This window comes from Eurytemora carolleeae, unplaced genomic scaffold (genome assembly GCF_000591075.1).
Source record: "Eurytemora carolleeae unplaced genomic scaffold, Eaff_2.0 scaffold153, whole genome shotgun sequence".
NCBI classification, from domain to species: Eukaryota; Metazoa; Arthropoda; class Copepoda; order Calanoida; family Temoridae; genus Eurytemora; species Eurytemora carolleeae.
Genome location: NW_019396203.1, coordinates 392,725 through 420,649, shown reverse-complemented (window position 1 = coordinate 420,649; position 27,925 = coordinate 392,725). Strand labels below are relative to the sequence as shown.

The window sequence follows — 27,925 nt, the reverse complement described above, 5'->3', positions numbered from 1 at the left end:
GTATGATAGTACTGGCTTGACCAGAGAGTAGATTGATATAGAAAGTAATGGATATTGGATATGATCATTGGTCCTGTCAGGAATGGATATTGGATGTGATCATTGGTCTTGTTGGGAATGAATATTGGATGTGGTCATTGGTCCTGAAAGGAATGGATATTGGATATGATCATTTGTCTTGTTAGGAATGGATATTGGATATGATTATTTGTCTTGTTGGGAATGGATATTGGATATGATCATTAGTCCTGTCAGGATTGAATATTGGATAGTATCATTGGTCCTTAAAGGAATGGATATTGGATATGATCATTTGTCTTTTTGGGAATGGATATTGGATATGATCATTGGCCCTGTCAGGAATGAATATTGGATAGTATCATTGGTCCTGTCAGGAATGGATATTGGATATGGTCATTGGTCCTGTCAGGATTGAATATTGGATATGCTCATTGGTCTTGTCAGGAATGGATATTGGATATGGTCATTGGTCCTGTCAGGAATGAATATTGGATATGAATATTGGTTTTGTCAGGAATGTATTGGATATGGTCATTGGTCTTGTCAGGAATGTATATTGGATATGATCATTGGTCCTGTCAGGAATGTATATTGGAAATGATCATTGGTCCGGTCAAGAATGGATATTGGATGGGATCATTGGTCCTGTCAGGATTGAATATTGGATATGATCATTGGTCCTGTCAGGAATGTATATTGGAAATGATCATTGGTCCGGTCAAGAATGGATATTGGATAGGATCATTGGCCCTGTCAGGATTGAATATTGGATATGATCAATGGTCCTGACGGGAATTGATATTGGATATGCTCATTGGTCTTTGTCAGGAATGTGTATTGGATATGATCATTGGTCCTGTCAGGAATGAATATGATATAGTATCATTGGTCCTGTCAGGAATGAATATTGTATTTAATCATTGGTCCTGTCAGGAATGGATATTAGAAATGATCATTGGTTTTGTCAGGAATGTATATTGGATATGGTGATTGGTCCTGTCAGGAATGAATATTGGATATGATCATTGGTTTTGTCAGGAATGTATTGGATATGGTCATTGGCCTTGTCAGGAATGTATATTGGATTTGATCATTGGTCCTGTCAGGAATGTATATTGGAAATGATCATTGGTCCTGTCAGGAATGGATATTGGATACGATCATTGGTCCTGTCAGGAATGAATATCGGATATGTGCATAGGTCCTTTCAGGAATGGATATTGGATAGGATCATTGGTCCTGTCAGGAATTAATATCGGATTTGTGCATTGGTCCTGTCAGGAATGGATATTGGATAGGGTCATTGGTCCTGTCAGGAATGAATATCGGATATGTTCATTGGTCCTGTCAGGAATGTATATTGGATATGATAAATGTTTAAAATTAAATCCTAGAATGTAGAAGGTTTCTTTTATCAAATTATGTCGTTTTTGCCATTTGACTTTGCTATTTATCCAGATCAGATACCCCCCCTCTTTTGGGAATTGTATTTAAGCGTGTCAGAGACGAAATAATGATTAAATTGATCTTCGATAGCTTGTTACATGGTAGTGTGTACTGCATGAATGTGTTTAGTGACAATGTCTGGTTATAAATATGCACGACAATTAAGCTTTTCAAATTGTGGCCTAACTTTCTTTTCTGAATAAAATCTAAATTTTGTGCAAGTTCGGGACACATGTTCCAAATCCCCCCCCCCCCTATATTTTAGTATTCTGCTGTTTTATCCCCCCTCCTATATTGAAGTATTCTGCTGTTTAATGAAGTAAAATTTCAAATTGTGAATTTCTGAATTATACAGATAATTATTTTTATTAATTAACTGCACCCATGCAGTTAAAATATTTGACGTCAATGAATTAGATTTTTTTAATCATTAATTAGGACTTAAAAAAATAGAAAAAAATTCTAATTTTAAATGAGACGAAATTCACATTCTCCATGCGGTGTATTGAAGTGTTAAATACATTATGCAAAATTTTAAATAATGCAGTTTTCTGGACCCAGGCAGACCAGGGGGCGGAAACGTCATGTGTGTGTGTCTGTACCAAAAGAGTGTGCGTGTGTGATAAGGAACCGAATAGATGTACTGTCGGTGTATACAGTACAGAAGAATCTCGGTAATTGTACAGTTTAGGAGAATACATTTGTTTATTGTTAATTGTTTACTTAAAAATAAGTTTAATATGCGTGTAATATATTATTTATAATTAAGTCAATACTAGAAGCCAAATTTTCATGCAAAGAATATAATTTGATTAAAGCTTACAATAAACTACTCGTTATTCAAGCTTAATTATAATTGACGACATTGTTCTGCACCTTCCTTGACTGCAAGTCATGTGTGTGTGTCTGTACCAAAAGAGTGTGCGTGTGTGATAAGCATAGAGAATAGAATATATATTAGAGGGGAATTTGAAGAATCTCTCGGTATGAATTTTTTCAGTCCCTTTCAGCCTGAAAGGGAGTTCAAAGTGTACAAATCATGTAAATGTTCACAAATTATATGCAGTAGAGTACATTAATACAGTATGTTCCCTAGACTATCCATTTCAATTTCGAATTTTTTAAACTGTTAAATAAACTTTATAATGAATTAGGTGAATAAAAAACATCATTTGATTTATAGTTATAACGGAAAATCATCGTTTGTAAAGTGAAAGGCATAGAGTCTATGTGAAACGATCATTGGTCAATTATGAAACCAGCCTATTTCATAATTTGGTTTTCTTTTAACATTAATTTTAGATTTTCTATAAAATGATATTCCAGGACCCAAAAGGTTATATAGCATAAATATGAGAAGTACACCTGCCGTATGGAAACAGTACAACAAAATGGCCGTTTTACACTTTTTTCTAGTAAATTCCCCTCTAATATCTATTCTATCCTCTTTGGTGATAAGGAACTCGTCTGCAAAGCAGTGCAACAGGCCTTCTCATGTCAGACCAGCGCCATTTCCCTTCCCTTTATTCTTGTTCCCTGATGCAGACCCTGTAAATCACTTAATAAATTTTACTGTTCAAAACTATCAAATTGTTTATTGATTTATATTTATTATTCAAGATTATTGCAAAAAGTTCTCACTGCTCATTATCAGAAAGGGAATTTACGAAATCAAAACATTATATATACAGGATGTCCCAGGAAACATGATAGTAGGAAGACGACTTGAAGGTCATATTAAACAAAAATTGTCAATTAATTTATACTTCAGCCTTTACTCCAGAAACCTTTTATACAACCTTTTATGCAATTATGAGCAAATAAAAATTAACTGCTGTAATTATTTTCATAATGAAAAACTGCAACATTTTCATGTTAAAGGGTTTGTAAGCATGATTTCAAGTGACCCTCCAGCTACAGTGTGCGATAAACAAAAATCTTGACTTTTTAAGAATGCCAAAAAAAAATTCTGATATTGATCATATAATCAGAACAGATTTACGAAATTAGCAAGATTTTATTTTTTAAGACTATTTTTACATAACTAGGCTTTTAGGGCACTTCGCGCCCATCTTCTATTTAAAATTGTGAACATGTTCTCTTAGTATACATTATAAAACAAAAACAAACAAAAAATTTCGCGGATTTTACAGAAAAAAGTCGTGGATTTTCAAAGTTTTCAAAAGTTGAATTTTGTAAGAGACAAATTTTTAAAAATTCGATCATCCAAAAACCTTCCTTGGGGTCACGCGAGGTCCCACAACAAATTTGGGGCCTGATCGGTTCAGCCGTTTTGACTTTTCTTGGATACAAACAGACAAGCAAAGTATATATTATAGATATATGATGCGAAGAAAAGTAATTTTGAGATTTATGTTTTTTCAAAGCAGGAAAATTACCACATTTTCATCGTTGTAAATCATACAAAGAATGCTGCGACGCCGTTTGTAATGTAAATTGGACATACAACTTATTATATTAAAGGTCACATACAACGTATTATATTAAAGGTCACAAAAGGTCATATAAATCGTATTATATTAAAGGTCACATAAAAAGTATTATATTAAAGGTCACAACGTATTATATTAAAGGTCACATAAAACTTATTATATCAAAGATCATATAAATCGTATTATATTAAAGGTTATAGAGGACGTGAGTCAGACTCTAATAAAAACGCATAAATAACTTCCAGTATATATATTTCTTATAACTTATTACTAGAGGGTTCAGAACTAGAGTCAATATCGATATCGCACGTGTAGACTGTAGATGATGATATCAGTACTATGCCCCGTATCCGTTCTATCTCATTCTGTTGAATCTTGTGGAACTAGTTTAACGCGGCCAGGCATCGTCTTCCACAAGGTCACATAAAACATAATATATTAAAGGTCACATAAAACGTATTATATAAAAGGTCACATAAAGATACGTTGACAGTCCCTTTAAGAAAAAGAATCTTGATGTTTTTAAAAAGAAGTAAATATTATCTAGAAATAAATAAAATTTGATTAAAGTTGTAGTTAATCTAATGGTTGTAAAAATAAAATGATAAAAAAAAACATTGATAAGACGCCGGACTCCAGTTAGTTCTGTGACAGGATGCAGGCTTGAAACGAAGAAAATAGTTTTTCACTTTTTTCACTTTCTAATCAAATATTTTTCCGTGTGCATTTTCTGAAATTTAAATTTTACCAGATTTATTATTTCAATCATTTCTGAATTGAGTGTTTCAAATTATGCTCCGTGACACTTATATTTGGTTTCAAATTATGCTCCGTGACTCTTATATTTGGTTTCAAATTATACTCCGTGACACTTATATTTGGTTTCAAATTATGCTCCGTGACACTTATATTTGGTTTCAAATTATGCTCCGTGACACTTATATTTGGTTTCAAATTATGCTCCGTGACACTTATATTTGGTTTTAAAGGAATTCAGTCAGTTCCACAAACTCAGATTTTCTAATCCCAATATCTTTGCAACGCAATGTCGTAGACCTTAGATATTTCAAACTATGAATTCTGATAGCTTAATTAATCTAAGTTGGAAATTTCAAAGGCTTACAGCATCAGGTTTTTAAAGATATAGGGATTAGAAAATTTGAGTTTCTGGCAAAGTCTCAGTTCCTTTATTTTTGTTTGATGCATAAAATTTATTAAATTTATACATTAAAATCTGTTTTCGCATATCAATTCAATTATGAAAATGTATTTTAAAAGTTTGAAAGTTACAATTTTTAAATTAGGATGTTTTCAACCAAAGGAACTGAAAATCCATATATCTTTGTAACCAGACCTTAAATACTTTAAGCAATGATTTCTGTTAGATCAAATAGTCAAGGTATAAAATATCAACGATTTATAGCATCAGGTTGCAAATATATAGAGATAAGAAATCTTCAGTTTTGGCAAGAACTCAGTTCCTTTCTGGTAAACTACAGTGATAACCAGAAAACTCTGAAATAGGAAGACGACTTTTAAACCCAATTTAGGACCTAAACTAGTTCAGTGAACATTAGACATAGCAATTGTTCAGTGTAAATAGACCCTTTTCACTTAAATAGTGCTTAGCTAAGTTACTAGTAAAATTATTTGCTTTGTAACAACATCAAAACGTGTTGCTATAATGTCGTCTTTCTATTTCATTGTTTTCTGGTTATCACTGTATTTAAACGAGAAATTACAATTTACAAATCCTTTAAGTAGTATTTTTACACCCTCTTCAATATCTCATGATTTTTGAGTCGCAAAGTCATATTTTCCTTTAACATCATTTTAAAAACTTTTCTTTTTTTAGAGATTCTAGAAAAAATATAGCCCAGAAAATTTGAGCAGTTAGTGTTGAATGGAGAAAATGAAGGTCTCCCTGCCGGATTCGGCTAAAAAAGCAAAATTCAAAATATCAACTTCAATCAAGAGAAAATTAAAGAAATCCTCATCAGAAAGTGCGCTTCAGCATTTGGTAAGAATATTTGAAAACATGTCAAGTTAGCCACCATAAATATTAGACCGATATGGCCGATTCTTGACACGTTAAAATTCACATAAAAATTTTAATCTTGATCAAACACAACTTAAAGGAGATCGTTGTGAATTGTACAGATCCTTTAAGCCTCTTTTTCTTTTCAACGTCAATATTTCTTTTTATTTATACCTTCTTTCTTACAACATAATTCAAGGGGGAGGACGGCGAGAATCCCAAAGAAGAAGGTTCTGATCATTGCAGCGGAATAACAGAAAATTCACTCACCAGCACTGTTATGGGGTTAGTATTTTCTGATACAGGTTGTCAAACTAAACATGACAATGTGTAATGATCATACAGGGTGTCAAAATAAACATGACCATGTTTAATGATTATACAAAGTGTGAAACTAAACGTGACAACATTAAATGATCCTTTAATACGTAATTCATCCAAATTTTATGCTTTGTTTAAGGATGATTACCTAAAAAACAGGTTGTTATTCGATAAAAAATGTTTGTTGTTTTCAAGCACAAAAAATGAAAATATGTCCAAATATGACATAATACAAAATTATTATATTTCTTCAAAAGAATTTTAAGTGTTCAATTATTTTTTTCTTTTTAGCACATGTTTAATGCTTCTTTTTAGCTCATGTTTAATGCTTCTTTTTAGCTCATGTTTAATGCACATGTTTAGCACATGTTTAATCTTCTTTTTAACACATGTTTAATGCACGTGAATTAAATCTACAACGAAGTTGTTTATAGGGTGGCCCTAAAAACAGCTTTATAAACTTTAATATTTAGAAATAGAATACATGAGTCCAACAGAAAAGTATAAAATAGCAAATACGAAGAATCTTCATTTATCGGGTGGGAAAAAAGTGTGATGTAGGATTCACATTAAACCTTTATCTGATTAACAACCGGGAACAAATCGTTGAACGTTAACCTAATAGAAGGAAGTGTCACTTTAAAATACGTCTACAGTTCCTTTAAGAATTATATCCTTAATTTCATCACTCTCATTGCATTCCTGTAAATATAAGTCATGACATAAAGATAAGGTTTGCATTACAGTTCAGAACTAATTCAATTTGACATTAAAACAATAAATATTTTTTTACAATTATTTTCAAGTTTTATGGTATATAAATGTTCGAGGGAAAAAATGAAATATTTGTGATACTCGGGCCCGGTGCAGAAATTCACACAAATAAATTTACTAAATCCACTAAAATATTAGAGTTAAATCGTTTTTGTGTCTAATATATAACAACGATATATCAAATAAACGTTTATAGAGTAAATCAAAGAATAAGTCCCCGATAAAAATTTATATATTTTAAAATCTTTCCAAAAGGAATTATGTCTTGGCCACAAGTTCCAATTTGTTATTCCCTATATCTTTGCAACTCAATGTCAGGGGTCATAGATATTTTAAACTTTGAGTTTAATTTAGATAAAATAATTCAAGGTTTACACCATCAGGTTGGTTGCAAAGCTAGGGATTACAAAATTTGAGTTTGTGGCAAAGCTGACTCAATTCCTTTCTAACTTTGTTTAAATTCCGGAGGGGGGGGGGGATTAAAACCTGGATTAAAAATCCTATTTTGTTTAGAACCTGGAGTAAATATCTAATATTTTTTAGAGCCCAAGGGGCGAGGAAGGATTAAAACCTGGAGTAAATATATTTTCAACTTTAATAATTTTTTTTTTTAAACTAAATTTTGCAATATTTTTAAATATTTATATGATATAAGATGAAAATATTTTTAGATTTCTATATTTCTTGTTCTTTATCTTCTTGTTCGTACATCTTTCAATCATATTCGGCTAATTTTTATAATAAAAAGACAAATTTTTTGGGGGGATGTCCTTGTAGTTTGCCACTTTACAAGAAAGAACTATTTTTAAAGGATCTTGCTTTTTCTGAACCCTGTATTTAATTGAACCAGCTGAAGATCTTGCTTTGTTTCTTTTCTCAAAACTCTATATAGAATTGTTTACTCTTGAGTTGCATCTGACTAAGCAAAAGCACAATTTTTCTGATATTTCTTGGGAGCGGGGGGAGATTGATTTTCTCATCCCCATCTCTAATAATAAAGAGATTTCCCTTCCAATTTTTCCTGTTCAATTTTCTTTTCTCTTCTTGCTTCTTGTTTCTTGTTTCTACACTTTAAGGCCTTTCTAAATAGTTCTTTTGACATCGAGTTGTGGAGCAGGTAGAAGAGAGATCAGGAGGTTTGTAGGAGGAAGGGTATAGGGGTTTGCTTCCTGTGTTTCTTTTATTATACTCTTTCCGAGTTAAGGGGCATTAAGGAAACCTATAACTACACCCCTTATGCAAAATGGGGAGTTGTAAGCCCTAAATCCCCATAAAGAAGAATCTTCCACAGCAGTCCAGTCCTAACAGCTGGTTGAGTAAAAACTGGTATCATTGTGCATTGCTTGTATACCCATAATGGATTAGACTCCTTCTTTCAGTTACACCAGGCTGAAGATGAAGTCTTGTTTTATTCTAAGTACATTTCTTGCTTCCCCAATAGGATACAAGATGCGCAACTAAACCCAGCGCTCCACACCAAACTGTAAAGCCGGGTCCGATATAATAGAGTTCCGTTCTCTTCTGAGGGCAGTAGGCAACTGTGGAGTAAATATCTAATATTGTTAAGAGCCCAAAGAGGGGGATTAAAACCAGGAGTAAATATCCAATATTGTTTAGAGCCTGTGGGGGAGGATTAAAACCTGGAGTAAATATCCAATATTGTTTAAAGCCCGAGGAGGAGGATTAAACCCTGGAGTAAATACGCAATATTGTTTAGAGCCCGAGGAGGAGGATTAAAGCCTGGAGTAAATATCCAACCTCATATTACAGCAGCGCTGGCGGTCATTGATAACATTGGTATGACCCGCTCTCCTTCACTCAGGTTCATTTAGCAGCTAAAATCTTTTGAATAGACAAAACTGATAATTCAACTCTTGGTTAGTGGCAGAATGAGTTTAACTCGTACAAAAACCGAGTTAGATTAGAACAGTCAATTTAAATGTTACTATTTCAACAATTTCATGGTTCGCTTACCCTTACTAATGTACAAAACTGATTTGAACTGATGCAAAGGAAGAGAATAAGTTTAAACATATTTATATTTGATCTGTTAGTTCAACCATTTTGTAAAACATGAATGTATTATTTATCATTGCTAATCATCATTTATTGTTAATCAATCATCATTCATTACTCTCTATATTCCTAGAGAATCTTTTTTTATTTATGAAATGTAATCTATTAATCATATTATTGAATAGATTACAGCTTTTATCCCACAAAGCATGAGACATCAAGGATGCCATGTTTAATCACATAATTTTATTTGCATCTTTCTCAATTTTATGGCTACAGTGAGATCTTTAAAACTTCGGAATAGGAAGACGACTTTTAGACCCAATTTATGATTCTTAATAACGTTCTTTCAACAAGAAACAGAGCAATTGTGCAGTATAAGCAGACCTATTTCACTTGAATATTTATACATAATGTTAATATCTGTTAGACCTCTGTGCTTTAGATCTTCATACTATTTCAGGTCTTCATTAAAATATCATCCTTTGTGAGTACCCCTGTATTGACATGAAAACAACCAATTAATAGTTGAATAAATCTGTTCAGACGAATTAGTGTTCAAAAAAATGAAGATGAACCTGTTGAAAAGCCCTCGCAGGTTCCTTGGAAGAGAAAGAAGAAACACTCCCTACCCCCGCAGGGAAATATAAATATATCTTAAAAATGTAGATTTATTAAAAGGGACTGTATATGTAATTTTAAGTGACCCCCTATGCAAATATGGCAACGGTACAAAAACAGCCATATCTTCTTCTATAATAAAACAAATGGGCTGAAATTTGTTTTGGACACTCATGGGTAGCTTGGACAAAGACTGAAAAGATTCGATTTTTATTTTATTTTTTCAAATTTTTTTTATCTTTTCAACATTTTTTTTTGGCGGGCAACGCCGGGCCTTTTATCTATTATATAAGATAATTCAGCCAAAGCATCTTTAAGGGTACATATGTAACTGGGGCATTGTCATCTCTGCATGGAGGGTCACTTGAAATTAGGCTTGCAGTTCCTATGAAGAATTTTGTCTCATGATAAAACTCTACGAATAAGACCTTGTAGGGAATAAATTTGGTATTTTACTAAAAAAAGACGAATAAGTCCACAATATTGATTCTTTTTTAATTGATTTAAAATTACGGCTTAGATTAAAAAATGAAAAAGATTTATGATTTTCTAATCTTTTAATTAATTAGTATTTCTCTTTGACGTCGATATTCATTATTAAAAACAAATATTAGCGCAACTACAATACGATTAAACGGAGTTTAGACATTTCCGGAATTTTGAAATATTTTTAAAGTTTACTTTTAACTGATTCATTTTTCATTACGAATCAGTATTTATGAAAATACATCAGAAATCACTTTTTTCTCAAAATGGCGTCGGATTAAAAATGGCCGACTGTTTTGCCGCGTCATTATTTATATTTGACCGTCTAGAAACTCATATTCAGCTTCTCACAGGAAGAGGAGGATATTTTCGCTGAGGGCTCAGCAAAGTCTATTGAAGGGAATGGGGAAAAGAGGGAAGGGAATTACGAGAGAGAGGAGAATGGTGAAGATGGATTTGAATACAAGGTTTATGATCCTTCATCTCTTCCGCGAATGATAATTCATAATGAAGAAGGTACCTTATATTCTATGGTTTCTTTTTTTGGCAAAAAAAACGATATAAAACCTTTTCAATAGAAATTTTCTTAAATATGCAGGATCTATTATCGTAATGTTTTTTTATCAAGTATTTATAAATATAAAACCTCTTTATTTTACGATTAGAAATAATCCTTATTTTACATCATACCAGCTGAAGGGCCGGCCCGGCGTTGTCCGTGGAAAAAAAATTGAAAATGTAAATTCCATAAAAAAGTTACCTTTGGCAAAAACATCTTTTTTCTTAAATTGTTCTGGTGAAATTTTACAAACGAATTTAGCATATAAATGTCTCATTGTTATCAAATAAATCCCAATTTTTTTCTTTATAATGCTGCACTCTCTGTTCAAATATGTTACCTAGCCGGTCTCTCTCTTTAAATTTTACGTGATTTTCTTTATTTGAAAAGGGACCCTAACTTTGTTCATTTATTACAGCAAAACTGAAAACCGCGACACATAAAAGACAATTTTTAAAAAAAGTTGAATTTTAATTTTCCTCAAAAACTCTTGAAGAATCATTAAATCAACATTTTTCCCATTTTAAAGGAATTGCTACAAACTCTTCTAATCCCTGTATCGGTTTCACAGACCCTTGATATTAAGTCTGTTAGATCAAATAGTTTGAGTTTGAAATGTCAAAGGTTCACACCATCAGGTTGCAAATATATAGGGATTAAAAAATTAGAGTTTGTGACAAAGACTCAATTCTTTGCTGATGACTCTTTTTAACTCCAGGATCCATGGAGCAGAGGTCGAGTGCTCCAACGGATTTTCAGGAGCGCCATCGTCCTCGTCCTGCTTCAGAATCCTCAGGATATAAATCCTCACTACAGGTGACCGCAATTGAAAATAATCGATTTATCTGAGAGAAAATAAGAATATCTCATTCATAATTGATCGGTCAAAAGTTTTATTGGTACCGTTGTGAACCGGACATGCCTCTCATACAAAAATTTTCATGAACATAACTTGTGAAATATAAGATATCTTGAAGTTACTTTCGACATCATTTTTAGTGACCATTATGTTTTAAATCCTTGGAAAAGAAAAAATGATGGGGTTGCAACTTTGAATTTTGTATGAGAAATGGATAAATAATTTTGCGATAAGCAACGACACAAAAAAAAATTTTAAAATGGAGAAAAAAACATCTTTTCAAGATAGAAAACGAGAATATATTTCATGAAGGCTCAATGTTTAAGATTGTAAAGATTTAATTTGTTATTTAGGTTTCACAAGACAGGACGGATACAGCAAGCATGAGAAGCTTTAAAAGTCTGACCCAGACAATTATCTCAGAAGATATAGAAGATACAAAACAGGTCATAAACTAGTCTGTACTATGTACACTGTACTATGTACACTGTACTATGTACACTGTACTATGTACACTGTACTATGTACACTGTACTATGTACACTGTACGAATATACAAAATCTATGTAAGAAAGTCACGGAAAAAAAGTTTCTGTTAAAAAAAACTTGAAATAAAAACTTTGGTAAAAAAGTTCCAATATTCTGAACTGTCACTGTACAAAATGTCACTGGAAATAAAGTCCTGAGTTTTAGATTTCTGGGACTTTTTTTCCTAAAATAATATGGTGGCTGTCAATAAATCTCAGGAAATAAGATCACAGGAATCAAAGTCCCGAAGAAAAATGTCATATATCTTGGGAAAATGAGGTCTAGTCTTAAACGTTTTCATAAAACGGACTTTTATCTAAACATCTGCATATTAAATATATCCACACTCGACAGGTGTTTTTTATATCAACTTACTTTTTTCCATGGTTTGTAAACTCCCTTTGTTTCCATTCATTTTCCACTTTTAAAAGGACTTTTTTTTCCGTGGACTTTTTCTGGAAACAGAAAAAAAGTGCTAAAAGATAAAGTCTCAAAATGGCAGGACTGTATTTCCAGAGATTTTTATTTCAAACACTTTTTTCCACAGGACTTTTTTGTGTCAAAATTTAGGACTTTATTGCCGACAAATTTTTTCAGAAAACTTTTTTGGGTGGTTACCACAATTGTACATTGTTCATATTTATAAATTTCCATGATAGTAATTTGGGATCGTTTTTTGGGATTGTTTTTTGTAAATTGTATTTAGATTACCATCCACTTATAAATGCCTGGGTTACAGTTGCACCCTTGAAACCTGTATCTGATCAGTATGTGGAAGATAACGTCCTTTTTCTAGCTCGAAAAGTATTTAATTCTGATAAGTCCTACATTGTTTTTCTTATATATTTTTGATCAGACAAAGCTTTAAAGGAAACCGTTGTGAATCGACATGTCATAACTGGAGGGTTACTTAAAACTAGGGTTAAAGGCCCAATAAGAGATAAAACTTTACATCTAACTTTAATACTTCAAATTACGAATTCTGCTGGATCAATAGTCAAAACTTGAAATAGCAGAGTGCAAAGATAGAGTTTGAGGCGGGTAACCAGTTTCTTTGTAACTTCTTTCTGAAGGTCTCATTGGATAAGAGTATAAATATAAAATTTTTACCTGGTTTGAGAGATAAAATGTATTTAAAATTTCGTAAAGTATCCTTTTTATTTAAAATGTAGAAATACAATTTATATTCTTAGATTAAGAAGGAGAAAAAACAACGCTTTTGGGATTTCTTTACAATGGTTCTTTCCATTATATACGCTTTCATCGTGGTCTGTCTAGGTATACAGATACAGATACAGATACAGATACAGATACAGATACAGATACAGATACAGATACAGATATAGATATAGATACATATACAGATACAGATANATACATATACATATACATATACATATACATATACATATACATATACATATACATATACATATACATATACATATACATATACATACAGATACAGATATACATATACATATACATATACATATACATATACATATACATATACATATACATATACATATACATATACATATACATATACATATACAGATACAGATATAGATACTGATACAGATACAGATACAGATACAGATACAGATACAGATACAGATACAGATACAGATATATTTACCTAGGAATATGCGTGTACATGTATGATATCCTGATTCGCAATGGTAAAGGCGACGAGTTTGAGGCCACCCCTACCTTGAACCTGGCTCTGTCAGTGATTGGCATCTTCTGGATGATCTACTTGATCGTCGACATCAAGAAGTACATCAACCACATGGAGAACCAAGCTTTCGGAACAATAGATATCGGAGAAATGAAACTAGTTGAAGGAGAGGATGGAGAACTCCATATTGAGCTAAACCTTCCGGACGAACGAAAAACCATGCCGGAATATTATGGATTTACCTCTGGCCGGCATTCAGGCAGTTTCTTTCTCAAAATTGGAGCAGGGTTCTTCTGTGCCGGACACTTAATTCACATGGGTATAAATGTGACCAAGGAGATCGTATTTGCTTCCTACAGCAAAGGAATCTTACACGACTTCTGCAGTAAACCTGAGAATATGATGGTTGATATCCTAATCCCTCTGTTCTCTCTGCTCCAGTGCTATGTTATCTTCAAGTTTGGAAACGTAATTGTGAACAAGAACAAACCTTTGGCAAGGTTTGCCTTCATGCACTGTATTGCCTCCTGTCTCTGTATCTGGATGTACACTATCACCAATGAGACTGTAGACGCTCTAGTAGAGAAGTTTCATGCGGTAAACACCTGTGATGGTTATGGTTATGATGATGATGGTCATGATGATGATGATGATGATGATCGTCGGGGTCGAGTGTTTGCATCAGAGGATGCTAGTGTCGCTTTATTACCTAATTGTACGGGTAAGAACTAACAAGATCTAATTTCACTGATTGCCTAATTCACAAAGGTACCCTTTAAATCTTTATCTTTGTAACAATATGGAAAATATCGCCGTTTTTTATTTTATAAAGTGTTCTATGTCTCTTTAAACTCTGTATACAACTTTTATATAGAAACCACAAATAGCAAAAATCAATGTTTAAGAAAGAAAAACGAGGATATTTTTTATAAATTTTGACCAGAGAAAGGTTTTGAGGACACCTTCGTGAATCTTAAATTTAATTTTAGTTGAAATAGAGTCTAAAGTTGCTTTAAGGTTTAATCTATAAATATTTTTGTTTTATTGCGATTTTATCATTTATTTGTGCATCGCTCCCATTTTAAGATTATTGAATAATTCTTTTATTTAACAGGTCTTGATATCTTCCATTGTAACCTTGAACTCCGACACTTCTGTGTGAGTGGAAACAGTATGTCGGACAGCCTCTTCAGTATTGCCAGCCTTCTCTACCCATTCTCCATAGAGTTCAATATCCTCGTGGTCGGTGTCTGGTACATCCTCTGGAGTAACATCGGGAAAATCAACGATCACAAGGGGTGTTGGGACTTATCATAGTTGGACATTTAGTGTCTAGATATTTTATAGACGCATAAATGGATATTTTAAATATTTAAACCAGGACATTTCGTAGACAGGACATTTCATAGACAGGCTATTTCATAGACAGGACATTTCGGAGACAAGACATTTCACAAACAGGACATTTCATAGACAGGACATTTCATAGACAGGACATTTCATAGACAGGACATTTCATAGACAGGACATTTCGTATACTGGACATTTCTTAGACAGGACATTTCATAGATAAAATCTTTGAAATGTCTCAACACTAGGACTCGATGCATTTTCTGCCGTCTGTTACCCCCCGGGGCTCTGAGGAGGCGCTGCATAGAACGGTCGGACACAAGGAGGCGCTCATTGTTTTCGCGAATTGCAAGTCCTCCATCAATGGACTCTTTATCGGGATCAGTATCTTTGTGATCACGATTATCTGCTCTATTGCTATCTTTGTAATGGAAGCCTCGTGTGATAAAAATCTTGCCAATGCTAGCATTGACTTTAGTAACGTCTTGGAGAGCATTATTCTGGCAATTATGATTGTTGTCTCTGTTGTGACCTACTTCAAGATTGCTAATTTAGAGGTAAGCGTCTTAACGTTAAAAATATGATATTACAGTTTTGTCCAAAAAACTTAGAATAGGGTGACGATATTATGTACATTTGATGTTATTATAAAGCATACAATTTTACCATTGGCTTTAAAATCAACTTATTAAATGAAAATTGGTTCATAACAATACTTGTGTTTCATGTTCATTGGACTTTTTAAAAGAATAATTTGAGTTTAACAGTCGTTATCATATTCCAAAGTTTATTATTTTTGAGCCCAAATTGTCTAGTTTCTAGTCATTTCCTGTAATACACTCTAAATTTGTAAATTTTTTCATTGTGAAAGTCTATCTGATTGGTTTTATTATATTTAATTTAATTTCAACCCATTTTTCAAATCGTCGAAAAAAAGATAAAAAATAAGCAGTTTTTATTTAATTCTCAGATATGTTAGCGATGTTTAATAATATTTCAAAATTGACAAACTTTCCACGTAGTGGTCTTCTCTTAGACATAAAACAATTGTATGAAATCCAAGTTTTAAAAAATTCTAGGTGAACCCTGATCCTATTCTAGGTGAACCCTGATCCTATTCTAGGTGAACCCTGATCCTATTCTAGGTGAACCCTGATCCTATATTCTAGGTGAACCCTGATCCTATTCTAGGTGAACCCTGATCCTATTCTAGGTGAACCCTGATCCTATTCTAGGTGAACCCTGATCCTATATCCTTCCTGGATGATATGTTGCTTCTCATATGTTTACCAATGTTTATTCTCTACTATATACTCTGTTTTGGACCAACTCTATTACAGGTTAACAAATCACGCACCTCTGACCCTTTAGTAAATTCAACCTAAAGTCTGACCGCGTCAACCTTGTTGCACCGGCTAGTCCTATTGAGTGTCTGCTTTATTTACCCAATGTCCAGGCGATACAGTACAAACTGGGACCGGAAAGGTTGACCCGACTCGGAAATTCAAATGTACTACGGCTGCCCGTGATATATATACATATATTCTCTACTGTATACTCTATTTTGCACCAACTCTATTACTGGTTAACATATATACACATATATTCTCTACTATATACTCTGTGTTGGACCAACTCTATTACAGGTTAACATATATATACATATATATTCACTACTGTATACTCTGTGTTACAGGTTAATCTATATATATTCTCTACTTTATACTTTGTGTTACAGGTTAACGTATATATATTCTCTACTGTATACTCTGTGTTACAGGTTAATCTATATACATTCTCTACTGCATACTTTGTGTTACAGGTTAATCTATATATATTCTCTACTATATACTCTGTGTTGGACCATGTTACAGGTTAATCTATATATATTCGCTACTGTATACTCTGTGTTACAGGTTAATCGATATATATTCTCTAATCTGTATACTATATATTTGTCTACGAAAACTAAAGCCCTGCAGGGGTCAATATAATTCCCTTTTCAATCCCATTTGGGATTGACAAATTTGAAAGAAATGGGGGCAAATTCTTTAATTGGGGGCAAATTTTTTTTATATGATAATTAAAAAAAAAATTGGGGGCATTTTTTTTAAAATTTCAGACTCCGCTAATAGTCGACGGTCTTCGGTAGGATAGATAATTGGATACAGGGATACAGGGATACAGGGATACAGGGATACAGGGATACAGGGACACAGGGATGCAAGGATACAGGGATACAGGGATACAAGGAAACGAGGATACGAGGATACATGGATACAGAGATACAGGGATACAGGGATACAGGGATACAGGGATACAGGGATACAGGGATACAGGGATACTGGGATACAGGGATACAGGGATACAGGGATACAGGCATATAGGATACAGGGACACAGAGATAGAGGGACACAGGGATACAGTGATAGAGGGATGCAGGGACACAGGGATACAGGGATACTGGGATACAGGGATACAGGGATACAGGGATAAAGGGATACAGGGATACATGGATACAGTGATACAGGGATACAGGGATACAGGGATACATGGATACAGTGATACAGGGATACAGTGATACATGGATACAGTGATACAGGGATACAGGGATACAGGGATAGAGGGATACAGTGATACAGGAATTCCAGGATATATGGATACAAGTATAAAGGAATATAGGAAGGTATCTGGTATAGGTTAAAGGTATACATTATACAAGGGATACAGGGATACAATTATACAAGAAAAAACTAAACTTGTAATTAGTATTTAAGGATTTTCTTTAATACAAATCATATTTAGACGATGTACTATGAGCGAAGAGAACCAAAGAAAGCTTAAAGGAAGAAATACACTGATGCTTCTAATTGTTCTAAACCTGGCGGTTTATCTCCTGGAAACTGTTCTCATCAAAAGCAAAAATAATCAAAAGGTTAAATTTAAAAATTATGAAAATATAAAAAATCAAAACCCTTTTGCATTTTTAATTTTTGTGAAAAAATTACCCTCTGTAACCTTTTTCAATTAAAACATTACTTGGGTTTATTTTTATTTGGGTTTTCAACGCAATTAAGCTGATTTTAATTGCGATCCCTTTATGTGCGATTCGACGCAATTCTGAGCAATTCCACGCAGAAATTCCACATTATTCCGCTCAATGGAATTCCGATTTTAAAAAAAATTGTAAATTTTATGCAGTCGAAAAGTCGTTTTTGCAAACATACTTTTTTGAAGGAAGGAGTAGGAAAATTACACATTTCTTTTTGCCATTTGTATTTACTACAAGAAATAGAATTTTCTTTGTATAAGAATAATATTTTGTTTAAGGTTAAAATTGAGTTTTATGGAAAAATAGGATGGACCGTTTTAAGCCATATCACTCTCCCTCTCTGTATTTTCTACAGGTACGTGGCTTTAAGTCATCGTCGTATGTATCAATACAATGAAGACGACGTTCGATTTAAATGTTTGATTTCTACCAAGATTTTTAATATCATGGATAAACATGGACAAAAAGAGAAGCTGCCAATTAACACCTTCTCTTTGTTTCTAATTTCTATGTAAACTTGTGATTTTTAAATGTCTTGTTCGAAATCAAACTTTAATGGAAAAGTCGTCTTTATTGTATTGATATAAACGCCGACTATTGGACGTAATTTAAAGTTACCTAAAAGAGACTGTTCGTGTAATTTATATTGGTCATAAAGAGACTGTTCTCGTAAGCTGAAAGGGACTGTAAACGTAATTTCAAGTTGCTCTCCATTGTTGGAGAAGTGTGTCTGATTCACAACCGTTCTAAAAGTATAAGATATCCTTGTTATTGTTTTTATTAAATGATCATTTCATTTTTGGTTTCTCCATATTGAATAGCGCATTTTTTTGCTTCAGAAACAAGGAAGAAATGAACAAAATTAAACACTTTTCAATATAAGACTTGGATCGTAAAAAAATCAATTTAATTCCAAACAAATCATTCAGATATTATAACCTATACCTTCAGTTTACGCAAACACTCCCTTTAAATGGAGGTATATTTAAAATTACAAGGAGATTCTCTTTAAAAGAGTTTCTCCTTTATTTAAAAAGTTGATTCCCAAGGATACACTGTAAAATGTTATCTAAGGAACAAGTTGGACAAATTGCTGAAATACTTGTGAAGATAAGCATATAAAGCTAAATATGTTTATGTTTATTGTTTAATGTTTATGTCTGAAAATACATAAATACTTAAACGATTTTGTGAACATTTTCAACCTTTTAAACTTTTTTTAAATGATCGTTTTTTATGCTCATGACTTGTTCATTTTATCATCGTTACATATGATCAGCACAATTGTTCATGAAATTTTGGGACTTTTAACTATTCTTCAGTGAATACGCGATAGAAAAACTTTTCTTTGGCGCTCACGAACATCTTTCAATGGTAAAATTGGCTCATTTTTATTACATAATTAATTAGTTGTTGTATTTTTTAAAAGATAAACAATCCCTTTAAAAGCAGTGTTCGTGAAAAATGAAAGTTGGCATAGGATGATATTGAATTGAATTCGATATCAATATTGATCGCTACAAATTTTACTTTTATCTGTTGTTTTATGTAAAAAGAAAATGATTAAATGATTGTGGTCTAAAATCAAATTGAATTCGAACACTCCCTTGTAGTCTAAAATCAAATTGATCTCGAACACTCCCTTGTAGTCTAAAATCAAATTGAACTCGAACACTCCCTTGCAGTCTAAAATTAAATTGAACCCGAACACTCCCTTGTAGTTTAAAATCAAATTTAAATTGAACACTCCCTTGTAGTCTAAAATCAAATTGAACTCGAACACTCCCTTGTAGTCTAAAATCAAATTGAACTCGAACACTCCCTTGCAGTCTAAAATTAAATTGAACCCGAACACTCCCTTGTAGTTTAAAATCAAATTTAAATTGAACACTCCCTTGTAGTCTAAAATCAAATTGAACTCGAACACTCCCTTGTAGTCTAAGATTAAATTGAACTCGAACACTCCCTTGTAGTCTAAAATCAAATTTTTCACAATTCTTATTTTTAGATTCCATTCAGCAGCAGCTTTGGTTGATATCTGGAATGCTGCGTACAAGCCTCCAGAGCATCACTAGTGTACAGTACTTTACAGTACCGTACAGTGTACAGTGTACAGTTATTTAGACATATTCATAGATAAAACAGTATAAACTTTATTTACGATAAGTGTACTGTATGTTTAATAAAGGAATATAAACATTATCAATATATATTTCGTTGAAAACTGGAATAAACAAAGAATAAAACAAGAAAATTTTGTAACTTTACAACAAGGAATGTATCAATTAAAGAAAACCTGAACAGACAAGGGAAAAACTAGAAAACCATACCTTACTCGTTTGAAGTGTATTGAATGGGTTTTTTGGGTAGCGGTCAAACGAGCCAGACTCTATTATTCGCGAATCCCGCAATGAATTATAAGAAGAGAGAGATTAGTATGTAGTTTAGGGTTAGGTTAGGTTTAGACACTTTCTGGGCCGAGCGCTGCGGCTAGGACAGGCTAGGGGCTGAGCGCCGTGGCTAGAACTGTCTCTCTCTTTGTCAAATAATTCATTGAGGCATTCGCGAGTAACACAAATTGGCCGCTGCCTAGTTTATGAGCGTATGAGTCGGCGTTCAAGGGAAGGGGACATAAAATACTAATATTTCTGAAAAGGAAAATTCTTTATTTACAAAACAGGTGTACTGCAATAATACATTATGATCCTTGAACATATTTGTTACTGTTTCTTCTTTTTATAAATTTTTTAATATAATTCAATTAGTCTTCAGAAAATGCGCTCAATGAAAAATAATTTTCTTTTATAAAACTAGGAAAACCATTCATTTTCTGGAAACAAAAACAATCAAAAACAATTAAGACTTTAGAAATAAATAAAAAAGAATTTTTATTTCATCATATCAAGTGTTTAAGGATACTGTTGAGATATCTGGAGTTCTGTATGTTGACGTTGGAGTAGAACATGGGAGATCTGGAGTTCTTTATGTTGACGTTGGAGTAGAACATGGGAGATCTGGAGTACTCTATGTATAGGTTTGAGTAGAACTCTGAAGATCTGGAGTTCTCTATGTTGAGATTGGAGTGAAACTCTGGAGATCCGGAGTTCTCTATGTTGAGATTGAAGTAGAACTCTGAAGATCTGTGGTTCTCTCTGTTGACTATTGAGGTTTGAGTAGAACTCTGAAGATCTGGGGTTCTCTATGTTTACTATTGAGGTTGGAGTAGAACTCTAAAGATCTGGAGTTCTCTATGTTGACTATTGAGGTTGGAGTAGAACTCTGAAAATCTGGGGTTCTCTATGTTGACTATTGAGGTTGGAGTAGAACTCTGAAAATCTGGGGTTTTCTATGTTGAGGTTGGAGTAGAACTCTGAAGATCTGGGGTTCTCTATGTTGAGGTTGGAGTAGAACTCTGAAGATCTGGAGTTCTCTATGTTGACTATTGAGGTTGGAGTAAAACTCTGCAGATCTGGAGTTCTCTATGTTGACTATTGAGGTTGGAGTAGAACTCTGAAGATCTGGGGTTCTCTATGTTGACTATTGAGGTTGGAGTAGAACTCTGAAGATATGGGGTTCTCTATGTTGACTATTGAGGTTGGAGTAGAACTCTGGAGATCTGGAGTTCTCTATGTTGACTATTAAGGTTGGAGTAGAACTCTGAAGATCTGGAGTTCTCTATGTTGACTATTGAGGTTGGAGTAGATCTCTGAAGATCTGGAGTTCTTAATGTTGACTGTTGAGGATGTAGTAGAAGGAATGTCCTAAATAAAAATATATGTTATATCCGTTATTTTGTTTCTTGAGGAATTTTAGCTAAGAACTGGAGCTACCAGTCCCTTAGAACTTTTGTAGGAGTAAAAAAACATAAAATATAAAATATTACAACATTACCATAGAAATTAGAATAATGCTGTTCCTTCTCAAACCTCATTAGCTCCTCTATCGTGGATGCAGGTTGAAATCCAAACCTGGAGAAAATTAAAAATACAATATTTATGAATATTCAGATTTACACAACCACAAATTAATACTAAACACTGATTTTTAGCTGATAACTGGAGCTACCAGTCCCCTATCAAATATAATATTATATGCACTGTTTTAATGCTTATAAAATTATATTTAACATTGACACAAGAAAGCATATTGTTTCATTAATTTTTATTTTTATTTCAAATTATGCTAACTTGTATCAAAGTTTATTTATCATATATGCATTAACAATAAATGATAAATAAGCTGGGTATCATACTCGCTCATTTGTATTCTGTGTTGCTGGCAAATTGTTATCAGCTAAGAACTAAGCGAGTAATAATTAAAGTTTAAATAATGTTAATATACACTCTGTAAATAATGTGACTTGTCACATTAAATATACACATGTATATTTCTAAAACCTAATCATTCTTCAAATTCAACTCAGTTTTCCCTTCAGTGTTAATTTTTTTGATTTAGCATAATAAAAATTTGTATATAATGTACCCCGTCACATTTTATACTCTTGTATATTATTCTGAATTTAAAAAATTAACATTGATGGAAAAACTGAGTTGAATTTGAAGAATGATAAGGTTTTAGAAATATACATATGCATATATAATGTACCTCATCACATTTTATACATATGTATATTATACTTAATTAAAAATTATAAAAAATACAAACAGTAAATCTTGACTAGGCTGTTTAAATCTGTTATATGAGTTATATAGCTCTTTTAACAGCATTTTTAGAAATTATTTTTTAGGGAATGCATTAAATAATCAAAGCAGTTATCGTTAACCAACTTTTCTACTTTTATTTGTCCATTTACGACGACAATTATACTATATATTGTGAAAACTCTTTGATTTGATTATTTGATAAACCAGATATATTTCAGATATATTACAAATATAAATATATATGAAATATATTCTTAAATATTCTTAAAATATATTCCTAGCAGAATATTATTTTACCGCACAGAACAGAATGTTTTTTAAATTTAGAATTACTTTGCAATTTTTATAATTTTTATAATATTTTGCAATGTTTTCAGTTTTGCGACCCTTTCCGCATGGTTTAAAGCATAAATACCAAAGATCTATTTTTGTTTTGTCATGAATATTTTATTTATTTACGATTTATTTTAAAGGACCCTAGTCGGGAACATGATTTAAATAATTCTCTGTATTCCTGTCTATATACATACAGTAATAACCAGAAAGCTGTAGAATAAGATTATGATTCCATTTAAAGATGGAAACAACGATACCAATTAAACCTTTATTTGATCAAAGCTGTAAAAGATACTTTTAGCTTGAAAAGTGTTTAATTCTGACAATCTCCTTCAGATTCCACATTAAAAAATATCAACTTTCCAAAAAGAAGATTATTTTTATTTCATCATATCAAGTGTTTAAGGGTACTGTTGAGAATCGGACTTGCCATTTTATTAATGGAGGATCACTTGAAATTTCATCTACAGTCCCTTTAATACAGTAAGTACCAGAAAAATGTGCAATGTATGTCGGCATTTTTATAAGTGGTCTAAACATTTTGAAAAATATACCAATACCATTATTTAAAAATCTAAAAATTCTTGGCAAAACTTATTAAGTAATATATATTACTTAATAAGTTTTGCCAAGAATTTTTAGATTTTTAAATAATGGTATTGGTATATTTTTCAAAATGTTTAGACCACTTAAAGGGAGTGACCGGCTATGTATGGTGGTTGAACTGAGTATGCAGTGGTGTTAAAAACTACTTTCGGATTCATTTGAGACATATTAAACTTTTTAAAGATCTGTAAATATAATTCAATGAGATATCAACATAGAGAATAGAATATATAGAGAGGAATTAAAAGAATCTCTCGGTATGAATTTTTTCAGTCCCTTTCAGCCTGAAAGGGAGTTCAAAGTGTACAAATCATGTAAATGTTCACAAATTATATGCAGTAGAGTACATTAATACAGTATGTTCCCTAGACTATTCATTTCAATTTCGAATTTTTTAAACTGTTAAATAAACTTTATAATGAATTAGGTAAATAAAAAACATCATTTGATTTATAGTTATAACGGAAAATCATCGTTTGTAAAGTGGAAGGCATAGAGTCTATGTGAAATGATCATTGGTCAATTATGAAACCAGCCTATTTCATAATTTGGTTTTCTTTAAACAATAATTTTAGATTTTCTATAAAATGATATTCCAGGGCCCAACAGGTTATATAGCATAAATATGTGAAGTACACCTGCAGTATGGAAACAGTACAACAAAATGGCCGTTTTACACTTTTTTCTAGTTAATTCCTCTCTATATATTCTATTCTCTATGGATATCAATCAACGTTTATTATTAAATTAATCTTCAATAAAAAAATTGAATTTAGACTTTATAAAAACATTTGACTCTTAGGCCTGTACATAATTATCATATTTCCTTTAAAAGAATTGAGTCCTTGACTAAACCTCTGATTTTCTAATCCCTATATCTTTGCAATAAACTCTTAGATATTGGTTATTTTACCAATCGATTAATACTTTTTTCTATGGAATATTTCAACTATTTAGCAAGATTTTACTCGATTATCTACTATTAAATGTATCTAAAAGCTGACAATGATATGACACAATTATGAGAGTCAGATCCTGGTCTAGAGGATGTGTTGCTTCAATCTAAGTTTGCATAATTAAAACATTTATTTTGAAAATAATCCAAGCTTTTATACAGTTTAGTTTTTATGCACTATACAATGGTAAAATATAGTTTTGCACTTATATAAACCTTCCATTGGATTTTTAGTATTTGATCTTTCCAATTTGGACTTGAAACATTGAATTAAGATTGGATGTACACTATCCATACCAATAATATAACATAAAATGTTTAATACGCATATTTGATACTCTGTCTTTAAATACATAATTAAGTCAAAACGAGTTGTCTTAGCTTGATTATTTAATAAAAACTAAAAGTCAAAAATTAAAACTTAAGCCACTTGATTTATTATTAGTTTGGAAACTGAAATCTAATAAAATATATTTTCTTTGTAATGTAAAAATGTTTTATTTACATTTTTTATTATTAGTTTGGAAACTGAAATCTAATAAAATATATTTTCTTTGTAATGTAAAAATGTTTTATTTACATTTTTTACGTTGTTTGTGTGAAATCCTTTATATCCCATTGTTTTAATAAAAAAGTATAACATTGAAGTTAATTAAACCCCAAAGTAAACCACTTTTTTAAAAAAGGTGAAATTTGTAATCAAGCACTAAATTAATTAATTAAGTATTTTAGCAGCATATCTTATATTTAAACATAGGATGAATGATGATATTGATATATTTTCAAATAGAAAAAAAGGTAAAATAAAACATTAAATTGTACAGAATGCAAAGTAAAGAGAATCTATCAAAATAAAATCAAATTCTGAATCACATCAAAGTCAAGCTAATTTTCTTTTAATTTGAAATTTTGCATGGTTTTAAACACTACTCCTTTATCTGAAGAGCCAATCCCAGTCTAGTCTAAAATGTCTTCTTTATGTTAAGGTTGGAGTTCTTTACGAAGAGGTTGGAGTAGAACTCTAAAGGTCTAGAGTTCTTTTTGTAGAGGTTGGAGCAGAACTCATGAAGATCTGGAGTTCTGTGTGTTGAGGTTGGAGTAGAACTCTGGAGGTATGGAGTTCTGTGTGTTAAGGTTGGAGTAGATCTGTGTACATAGTGTAGAACACTGTACAGTGTACATAGTGTAGAACATTGTAAAGTATACATAGGGTAGAACACTGTACAGTGTAGATATTGTAGAACACTGTACAGTGTAAATAATGTAGAACACTTTACTGTGTACAATGTACATAGTGTAGAACATTGTACAGTGTACATAGTGTAGAACACTTTACAGTGTAAATAGTGTAGAACACTGTACTGTGTACAATGTACATAGTGTAGAACACTGTACAGTGTACATAGTGTAGGACACTGTACAGTGTACATAGAGTAAAACACTGTACAGTGTACATAGAGTAGAACACTGTAAAGTGTAAAGAGTGTAGAACACTGTTCAGTGTACATAGTGTAGAACACTGTACAGTGTACAGAGTGTAGACCACTGTACAGTTTATATAGTGTAGAACACTGTACAGTGTACATAGAGTAGAACATTGTACAGTGCACATAGTGTAGAACACTGTACAGTGAACATAGTGTAGAACACTGTACAGTGTAAACAGTGTAGAATAAATTTGTACAGTCATTTACAAAATAAGTGGCTTAAAATGTTAAATGTATGAAATAGATACTTTGAACCTAATAAGATTGCAGTAGTCAAATACACTGTTATACACTTTGATAGAAATACTATTGCAGCTTATAGCATGCAATAAAAAAAATTCTTATCAATATTATTGAATAATGATTTTTTTATTTTAGCAAATAATGTTTTTACAATTTCCGTTTAGAAGGTGTTAGATCATTTTCAAAATTTCAATAATTGTCATTAATATATTCAGGAATCGAGTCTGATTTTCTAATTTCCATTTTTCTGCAATCCAATTTAGTAGACCTTTGATATTTCAGAATATACGTTCTGTTATATCAAATAACCTAACTGTTAAATAAAAGGTTTCCACCATCAGGATGTAAAGATATAGGGATTGGAAAAATTAAGGTTGTGATAATACTCAATTTCTTTCGAAGATTTTTTTAATAGTAACACTTTGTTTTTGTGTATGCTTATTTTCAAATCATGTTTAGTAGTATTATACTTATTTAATTAATTATACAATAAAACTTTAAATCATATTTTGAATGTTTATAATTATATAAATACATATATATTTAGTTTTACAATATGATTTAATGTATCTATGTATTTAAAATATGTTAAAAAATTGTCAGATTGGAAAATAACGAGAAGAAAATAAAATAAAATAAAATATTCGTAAGCAATCATTTTGTATGAAAATACACAATATATTTAAAATAAGAATCCTAAGTACTTTAAAATATAGACTCTGAATAGAATTTAAGATTAATGTTATTAAGTAACCATCTATTTACTTAAACTTTATGACTCTTTCATTGAAGAGTTATTAAGAATAACAAAGATAAACGTTTCGAATTTCTAACTTGTAACTGGTCAAAACTATAAAAGCTATAAGGTCACAATGTCGTACCAGTAATCTGGCATACATTTGTACAATCATAAAGTCACAAGCGGTTAAAAAAAAAAACAATTAAAACTAGCAGTTTTTGAAACATTTGAATAAGGATATCTCATTTATTCTTGTTAAGGATATCGTTGTGAATCAGACATGGAAATTGCACTTGAAATTACTTCTACACGCCCTTTAAGCGTGTAGATCTAATTGTTTATTGTTGGATGAGAAGTCTAGAATCATGAATTTATAAGTTGTGGATTATTTATCATTTGCAAAATTTACGTAAGAGTATATAATGTACATATATGTAGAAAGCAAACCCAAAATTACGCAAGTCTATATTTTTATCAGCTGAATCATAGTTTCGTGGATTTACCATAAACCAATTTCAAGTTTCTGATTTGAAAAGGAATTCCGGGTTTATAAATGTTTAATTCAAACTACATCAATACATATATCTATAAATAGTAGATTTAATACACTAAACCCCCACTAACTTTACCCCTTACTTTTGAATGAGCATTTATAAAATTTTACAGTCCCCTCTAAATATTTTCTAG

At 31.8% G+C, this 27,925-nt stretch overlaps 1 protein-coding gene and 1 long non-coding RNA gene across 2 annotated transcripts; one reads left to right on the top strand and one right to left on the bottom strand.

The window, feature by feature from the left end:
• Positions 1-5,748: 5,748 nt before the first annotated feature.
• LOC111698008 (uncharacterized) lies at positions 5,749-20,410 on the top strand. The gene is made up of 16 exons (XM_023468215.1): positions 5,749-5,940; positions 6,158-6,243; positions 8,771-8,875; positions 9,616-9,709; positions 10,506-10,692; positions 11,454-11,551; positions 11,948-12,040; positions 13,316-13,400; positions 13,769-14,527; positions 14,921-15,102; positions 15,405-15,713; positions 16,392-16,526; positions 17,279-17,304; positions 17,962-18,091; positions 18,487-18,563; positions 20,217-20,410. The coding sequence occupies exons 1-16, from the start codon at positions 5,824-5,826 to the stop codon at positions 20,281-20,283; spliced, it is 2,550 nt and encodes an 849-aa protein (XP_023323983.1). The 5' UTR covers positions 5,749-5,823; the 3' UTR covers positions 20,284-20,410.
• Positions 20,411-21,079: 669 nt separating this feature from the next.
• Positions 21,080-22,249, bottom strand: LOC111698025 (uncharacterized). Its single transcript, XR_002764449.1, has 2 exons — positions 22,100-22,249; positions 21,080-21,969 (listed from the first exon to the last, which is right to left on the bottom strand). It is a non-coding gene; the product is annotated as an uncharacterized LOC111698025 (long non-coding RNA).
• Positions 22,250-27,925: the final 5,676 nt, after the last annotated feature.

What these genes read in the sequence shown, in the direction of transcription:
- LOC111698008 (XM_023468215.1), top strand. Translation starts at nt 5,824, where the DNA reads ATGGAGAAAATGAAGGTCTCCCTGCCGGATTCGGCTAAAAAAGCAAAA. An exon ending in ATATAGAAGATACAAAACAG is followed by an intron (nt 12,041 to 13,315) that starts GTCATAAACTAG and finishes TTATATTCTTAG; the next exon opens with ATTAAGAAGGAGAAAAAACA. An exon ending in TTTCATCGTGGTCTGTCTAG is followed by an intron (nt 13,401 to 13,768) that starts GTATACAGATAC and finishes ATATTTACCTAG; the next exon opens with GAATATGCGTGTACATGTAT.